The 8775-nt window shown below is 41.1% G+C and overlaps 1 protein-coding gene across 3 annotated transcripts in view; it reads left to right on the top strand.

Annotated features, from left to right (window-relative positions):
- The window catches only part of TRIM50 (tripartite motif containing 50), a 38316-nt gene extending 30999 nt beyond the window's left edge, over positions 1-7317 (top strand). For all 3 annotated transcript variants that reach the window (XM_073667629.1, XM_073667630.1, XM_073667631.1), the window contains exons 4-7: positions 1090-1320; positions 2830-2852; positions 2932-3056; positions 4034-7317. In XM_073667629.1, the coding sequence (XP_073523730.1) occupies positions 1090-1320; positions 2830-2852; positions 2932-3056; positions 4034-4599 (945 nt within the window). In that variant the 3' untranslated portion in view covers positions 4600-7317. The remainder of the gene's footprint in view (positions 1-1089; positions 1321-2829; positions 2853-2931; positions 3057-4033) is intronic.
- Positions 7318-8775: the final 1458 nt, after the last annotated feature.

Below are 8775 nucleotides of genomic sequence, written 5' to 3' on the forward strand. Positions count from 1 at the left end.
TTATGGCTTACAGCCAATGGAAACACAAAAGTCATTATCTCAGTAAATTAATATAATTAACAAAAAACACCTGCAAAGGCTTCCTAAGTGTTTAAAAAGGTCCCTTAGTCTGTTTCAGTAGGCTCCACATTCATGGGGAAGACTGTTGACTTGACAGATGTCCAGAAGGCAGTCATTGACACACTCCACAAAGTCACAGAGTTCCAATTTTCATTTGTAAATCAAGGTCCCAGAGTCTGGAGGAAGAGTGGAGAGGCCACAATCCAAGCTGCTTGAGGTCTAGTGTGAAATTTCCACAATCATTGATAGTTTGGGGAGCCATGTCATCTGCTGGTGTAGGTCCACTGTGTTTTATCAAGACCAAAGTCAGCGCAGCCGTCTGCCAGGAAACTTTAGAGCACTTCATGTTTCCCTCTGCCGACAAGCTTTTTGGAGATGGAAATGTCATTCTCCAACAGGACTTGGCACCTGTCCACACTGCCAAAAGTACCAATACCTGGTTTACAAACAACAGTATCACTGTGCTTGATTGGCCAGCAAACTCGCCTGACCTTAACCCCATAGAGAATCTATGGGGTATTGTCAAGAGGAAGATGAGAGACACCAGACCCAGCAATGTAGACGAGCTGAAGGCTGCTATCAAAGCAACCTGGGCTTCCATAACATCTCAGCAGTGCCACAGGCTGATCGCCTCCATGCCACGCCGCATTGATGCAGTAATTGATGCAAAAGGAGCCTCGACCAAGTATTGAGTGCATTTACTGAACATACATTTCAGTAGGACAACATTTTGGATTTTAAAAACATTTTTCAAGCTGTTATAAAGTATTCTAATTTACTGAGATAATGACTTTTGTATGTTCATTGGCTGTAAGCCATAATCATCAACATTAACAGAAATAAACACTTGAAATAGATCACTCTGTTTGTAATGACTCTGTATAATATACGAGTTTCACTTTTTGTATTGAAGAACTGAAATAAATTAACTTTTTGATGATTTTCTAATTTAGTGAGATGCATCTATAGCATATGTGGTGATCCTAAACATTGCCTCCACAGTAATGAGCTGTCTCTCTTGCTTTCCAGAATGAATCCGATGTGTTTCAGCGTTTAATCTGCAAGGAATTCCGTGATCTCCAGCGATACATCGCTGAAGAAGAGTCTCATTTCCTGAAGCTAGTATCCACAAAAGCGACAGAACGCATCAACTCCATCGAGATTCAGTTACAGCAGAGAAATGAGATTCTGAGCATTGTACGAGACAAAGAGCGGCAACTGGAGAACCTGGGAAATGAGAGCCATTTGCACTTTATCCAGGTGAGACATTTCTCTGCATGTCCATGTCCAATATAAGGGTGCATTCATACAAGGTAGAAAGCTGCGAGAAAGTCCAGCACCGCCAGGTTTCCTATAGAAGCAGTCCTAGAAACAAGGAGGTTGTCCGATCCTAAGCTACAAGTCTGCAGTCACTATATGTGACTGCAGACTTGTGAATCCTCACATTGCGCACACTGCATGCTGTGAGGATTCTCCGGTGTCGAGAGCAGGCAGTCATGTGACTGCAAGTATGCGATATTCATACTCCCGGCCACATTCCAACCAGATGGTCCCAGCCTCAAGGCAAGTGTATTGAGCGAGGCTGGAAACAGTCTAGTTGGGAGATATAGCAGTATTGTTGTGCCTGCCAGTGCCTGGGCCAACCGGAGGATCCTCTGGTGTCAGACTGACACTGTGTAAAGATAACTGTCAGTGGCTGATACTGTATAAAGAAATCTGCACAGCTCCTATGGCTCTATAACAATGCTGCTTGCAGATTAGACTGAATCTTCAATGTGACAGATTCGCTTTAACAAAAATTATCACTGTACTCACAGCATCACCTAATGTATTAACTTGCATTTTAGTCAGAGTTTTTAGGCTTCTTTTTGTTGCATGTGTGAATCAAACCAAAATGCAAAGTCTAAACCTGGCGATACTGTGCTTTATTATGCAGTAATATTACTCACAGGGCTATTCACAACGCTGAACACTGCTCTCCACTACCCCCTAATGGCCACTTATAATAATGCAATAATGGAGAAATATGGGAAAACAAAAAAAAATAAATATATATATATATATATATATATATATATATATATATATATAATTTATTTTTTTTTATTGTACCGTGTTAGCCAGTAGATAGAAAAATATTTCAATTTGGGAGTCCTCAGTGGTTGATAACTTTTAGTGGCTAACTGAAAAGATGGTAACAGATGGCAAGCTTTCCAGACTACTCGGGTCTCTTCATCAGTCTAGTATAACCCAAAATCTGAAGAGTCACATATTTATGCACAATAGGGCGCAGAAATAATGCCATAGATTAGACAGGTGATGAAAAGCAGAGCTGTCTGAAAACTTGCGAATTGATGATGTTGCTTTTATAAATATACAATAGATGCTTAATATTGTCCTATAAATGTATTACTGAACATATTACAAATATTGCAACCAAAGCTACAGCTCTCTCTTAAAAATCAATCAGCGTCCCGCTGCTGCCAGTTGGAAGAGACAGCAGCGATAATTGTGTGATCAGCTCTGATCTTTATCTGGTTTACAGTCATGATTCTGAGCAAGTAAAGACAGAGAAGCATAAAAAAAGAACTCAAAGTCACCATATCTGCACTGGTTGTAGTGCTTTTAATATTTTCTCATTAATTCACAATCTGGTTGCAGAACCAACCCTTCCCCCTCCCCTTCCCCCCAAAAAAGAGCTAATTAATTTCAGAAAACCGCTGTATTAAACCTCCCTTAACTCTTTTTCCATTTTGTTTCTGGTGACAGAACTATGCTGCCGTGACCTCCAGGTGAGCGATACGCACATATGTATCATTATCTCATGATCCAGGTTAATATTTAAAGTAAAGTTACATTTTTTTCTCGCAGTTGTCAGCCTCCGCTCCCTCGCTGTGCCGACTCCTCTTACAGCGCCATCTTCTATAAGCCAGGATTCAGACAAGATGACATAAAACTAACGGTCTGGAAGCGCCTGCACCGCCGAGTTCTGCCCTGTGAGGATCTCCAAGTGCATTCAATAATATACAAGAAATGAATGCTAAATTACTTATAGGGGTATTACCATAAAAAACATACCAGCTCGCTGGGGATCTGACCAACGAGATCCCACACTTATTTCATGAGTGGATATGTAGATAGATCGTAGCACATGTGTCGTCACATTCCATTAACATCAATGGTTGTATTTTTTAAGTCTTTTATGGGAAAACTGCTTTATGGGTATGAGAACTTTTGCAACAACTTAAATAATATATATAAAAAATAATAGTCTGCAAGTCCAGGTGGGAAATCTGGAGTGTATGGGCTCTATATTAACATACACTTAAAGTGAATTTTCCTATAATAATAATAATCTTTTTATTTATATAGCGCCAACATATTCCGCATCGCTTTACAATTCTGGCAATGTACAGATATTATCGGCACTGTCCCCATTGGGGCTCACAATCTGCATTCCCTATCAGTATGTCTTTGGAGTTTTCCCTATTTTTAATACCACATAGTTTTTAGATCTGATTAATTTCATAATTTACCTTTAAAGCCAATTAAGCTTTTGTTTTTTCCCTGTAGAGATAGAATAAAATGATTCAATTCTGAGCATTCAGTCACCACTAGAGGGAGCACAGGAGTTTACTTTGTTTCAATGCATCAGTAGGATACAGTATTCTCCATTGGTCCTCCTAGTGGTGGCTGCAGGTAGCACAAAGCTTTTTTTATCATGCAACGTCTATGTTTTGATATTCTGTATCAGGAAAATGGAGCTCTGGCTGCTATAAATATATGACAAGATATAGATCAGCATAAAATGTTACACATATTTATATTTGCTTTAAGACTTTTAATGCCCTAAGTCTTTCCAGGTGACTGGCTTCCTTCAAGTGAGAAGAAAAAGACTTAGATCCGGGAAAATATTTCTTATTTCATTATTGTGCCCTCTATTTTACAATGTTATCTTCTGTGATTTCTTTAGCTCCAGAGGTTCTGAAGCTGGACCCTCTCACAGCCCATCCACTTTTACAGTTGTCCAGGGGAGACACTGTGGTACAATGCAAGTCGCCAGCCAGCCGTCGTGGCAGCAACCCTGAGGGCTTTGAAAACAGCAGCTGCGTGCTGGCAACACGAGGATTTTCTACAGGAAAACATTACTGGGAAGTTATTGTTGGTACCAAACAGAAGTGGAGAATCGGCGTGGTGAAGGGCACAGTGAGCCGAAAGGGCAAGATGATCCGTACACCAGAGGCAGGAGCGTGGCTCATTGGCCTGAAAGAAGGACGCTACTATGAAGCCTTCACATCTCCCAGCGTCTGTCTGCCCATCCAGACCCGCCCACAGCGCATTGGGGTCTTCCTAAATTATGAGAAAGGGGAGCTGATGTTTTATAACGCAGACAACCCTGACGAACTGATACATCTCTATACATTTCATGCAGAGTTCCAAGGAAAGCTTTACCCAGTTCTGGATGTGTGCTGGCAAGAGAGGGGAACCAACCCCCAACCTCTTATATTGCCAGCGTCAGGAGCCATCAAAGCTCTGTGATTGTTTAAAAAAATCACCTTCTAAATTGCACTAATTTTCAGCCCAGAAATCACTTTAAGTAATATTAGAGTTTATACAGTCCGAAGTGGGATGAAAAACCGACTATATAGATAAAGGCACAGTGTGATGTAGCCTGGGAGAAGCTTTGAAAAATCATTGTGGGGCTTGATTAATACTTTTCACGGTGTAAATTAAATAATTCAAATGGATCCATAAGTGCATATGACAGAGCAGGAGACATTGAAGTTGGGGATATACAGTGTTCTAGGATTTCAGTCAGTATTTTCAGGCTAAAAAGCTGTTTAAATGTTTGAGGACTCGGAGAGAAAGCCTGTGAGTCCAGCTTCTCCCCGACCACACAGAGATTGAGAGCGGTCAATCAGAAGAGTGTGGGCAGCGGGGAGCGAATAGTCAGTCAATTCCATAGAAAACGACTTATTCCCGAACTCAGCATGCCGATTGCATGGATTTATATAGTGTGACCAAGTTGACAAGCACTTTCCAAGTGATGCTAAAATGGCTTGGAAAGCGCTTGATAACCCACATGCGGAAATGCATGTGAAGAACGCTTGACAAACGCTTCTACCTGGCAGGAAAAACGCATGTACAATCCGCATGGACAATCCGCATGGACAATCCGCATGGACAATCCGCATGGACAATCCGCATGGACAATCCGCATGGACAATCCACATGTACAATCCACATGTACAATCCACATGCGTTTTTTTCTGCCAGAGAGATGCAGAAACGCTCAGGAAAAAAATCCTGAGCATTTCTGCATCGTGGGCACATAGCCTTAGAAGTCCTTAACTTTTGTATTGTTCATAGACACATTTATACAGTATGGTCCCCAAGATCTTGGTTCCAGAGGTTCAGCACTTTGCATTATAAGCAAAGAGAATAAGTGTCGGGTACTATGTGACTGATGGTGTGTGCTGCCTAAAAGCAACCCTGTTATGGATAATTTAGGTACAAGTTAGTGATCAGGTTCATATAGAAGAAGAAAACCATAGAAGTAGAGATGGGTGAATCTATTCAAAGGACCCTAGTCCAGAGGCCACGTTAGTAGTCCTTGCGAACCGCCTTCTACCGGACAGAATTCCTGACGCCTCTTATTTGTAGGCCCTCTGAGATGTCACACATGCGTCACACCGCTACGATGATGTCGCACCCGGCCTGCAAATCAGAAGAGGTGCTGGGGATTCCACCAGGTAGGAGGCGGTTCACAAGGCTTTCACCCGGCAGCCCCGGACTACTGACGTGGCCAGTGGAACAGGTTCCTGTGAATCAATTCACTCGTTTCTAAATATTAATGCTTGTTCAGACAAGTGTATTTTCGGTCCATATGTTGTCTGCGTGAGAGACAGCACATGGACCAATGCAAGTGAATATGGTAGTTCTGATGGATATTTAGAGCAATAGTCCATGTGTAAAAAAGAAAATTAAAAAAATAAATTGTGGCCTACACTACTCAAATCCATTTTTTGTATTAAACAGACATAAAAAAAAACAAAAAAACAACAGATGCCATAACGACACCATCCATGTGACAAACGTTTTTAACAGATTAATTGAAATTATTATCTAAGGAAACTGGACTTGGCCTTGTATCATTTTTTAATTATTGATATATAAAAACTGATGTCCTATGGATATCAAAAGTCATGTGAACAATAATGTAAATGTGTTTCAATATATATGATCAATGCTTTTAAAAAGTTAAAAAAGTTTGCCCAGCAGCCAAAGCAACACAGTTTTTAATATTTATTGTTAAAAAATAAAACTTACTAATAAATTTTATTAATACAATCTGAGCAGATTTAATCATCAGACACATGCAGTGTTGGTGATGTGGTGAACAGGGTTGGCCATCACTCTATTAACAATCAATACATTAATTTATTTTATAATTCTTAAATAATTATTTTTTTTCTGAGGGATCTTCCCTTTAACAACCAGGCTCTGCTGTAACTGATAAATAGACCAAAGCAATATCTCCAGCAAATACTAAATATCTGCAAAGTGCAAACATATGAGAAGAGACACTAATATGAATGCAATTCCTACTACTTGTCTTACCCTCATAAAAAGTGAAGTAAATATGTATCATTAGGTAATGAAATATGATTATTTTCTTATTCTGCAGTATTGAAGCTACAGCAACAAGAGCAAGAAAAAACAACAAGAATGTATTACAATTCTCTGATCATGCCATAATATAGACAATTGTTAATAAATCAACCTATCTAGACTTTTTCCAAAATTCTTTTTATTAGGGGATTTTTACAGTATAGGGGACAAGGGGTCAGGAAAGGGATGCAGGGAAAGGAAAGGCAACCAAATAAAGGAAAAGAGAAAATGGGGTAGGGAGGGAAAAAAAAAAGGAAATGAAGATCATCTTAACATAACTTTGTGGTGTAACTAACACCGAGACTTTTTCAACACGACATGTTGCTCGTGCTAATGTGACCAGTCGCGGTGGCCTAAACGTGCTACTGCTGTGTCTCTGAAATTGTCTCCCAACTAACACATCTGAGAATGAAGTGGTCTGTTATTGTAGAGGGAGCTGTCAGCAGTGGATCTTGATGATTTGCCCAAGTGTATTCAGTGCGGTAGAACATTCCTCAGACATCCATTAATAACCGCCTTGTGTAAGTGTGGAGATTTCTGCATGTGCCGCTCATACTTGATACTGAATAAACAGATGTTTTGAAATCTTGTTTCATTTTTTTTTATTATTTGCATATCATTAAAATTTCAATAATTCCACAACTTTTTCTTCCTGGTGTTGCAATTTCAATGTTGGGGAGTGATAGGTTGAACTCAATAGATTTGGGTTCTTTCAACCTAACACTATGAATTCTCCCCCCTCACCATTCCCATTCCAACGCTTACTGGTCACGGCTGCTCTCTGCTTCATAGGTTTGTCTCAACACAGCCCTTTAAAAAGCATTTTTTTTTATTCCCTAGAGTACCCTAATAAGATGTTTGTACCATTAATGGAATACTAATGCTGGAAGGGCATGTTCATCCACAATGTGTAAGATCCAATGTCTTTGAATGGAGCTCTTCTTCAGTGTTACCAACCAATGTATCCCGCATGCCACTTATAAAGCGTTCATATGTTATACCCCAGTCACTGTTTCCCAAATCCACTCTCTGAACAACCAAACCTACACATATTTATGGCAAAATAATAAAACTTATGGCACTATTAACACCAGTATTGCTATAACAAAGAGGGGAGCATGACGCGACTATGAGCTGGGGTTCGCCTGCGCCTCTATTTATCCTAGGCCGGCCATGCTGCCTTCCATGCTACACATTTCGCCGTCCCAGGTGGCCGCTGGATTTTCATCTGACTTCCGTGACTGCCCAGGCCCCACATCTAGGGAACTGCCATTAGCTAGTCCATCCCTGCCATAAGCTGCGGGCAGAGATGAGTGAACCTGAACTGTAAAGTTTGGGATTTGTACCAGACACCTGGTGTCCGGTGCTGAACTCTGAACATGGACTTCTCCTGGATGTCCGTTCGTGTTTGGTGTTCCGGGAGGAGAGAGAGATTACTACGACCATTTTACAGCAACAAAGTTCAAGTCCCCATTGACTTCTATGGGGTTGGGGTAGAGTTCTGGTACCCAAACTGCTCATGCCTATCTGCGGGGGTCTCACCACGGTCCACCATTGAAAACTGCCCTTACCAGGACTGCAATGTCACAATGCGGTCTTCTGGAATGGCGAGTGCTACCTATAAACTCCTAACCTTGTTTTTCCACCATTCCTCCCCTTTTACACATGAAACAAAACAGAAGGCTATCTGCCCACCCAGCTAGACCCCTGCACCCACTACTACCCAGCGCCATCTTATCCCCTCACCATAAGGCGATCAATGATCATTACGCCTAACACTAAACCCTGCCGTGAACTCTGGTCACAGACGGGGGTCCTTAGATTTCTTTGGGGCCAGTAACAGGCCCTGGCAGTGGTCTCTAATTTCCCTGCACTTTTTCCATTTGTGCAGCTGAAATCTGCAGATATTTTACACATATTTTTGTGCAGATCCAATCACAGAAACAAAGCTGTTACTATGGCAACCTTCCCAGTCTGTTACTGGCCTGCACTGCCTGGCACTGGTGTGTGCAATGACATCGTGGAGACCATTAGCAGACACCT

Source organism: Phyllobates terribilis, unplaced genomic scaffold (genome assembly GCF_046119375.1).
Source record: "Phyllobates terribilis strain yellow unplaced genomic scaffold, ASM4611937v1 Scaffold_2__4_contigs__length_985480577, whole genome shotgun sequence".
Taxonomy (NCBI): Eukaryota; Metazoa; Chordata; class Amphibia; order Anura; family Dendrobatidae; genus Phyllobates; species Phyllobates terribilis.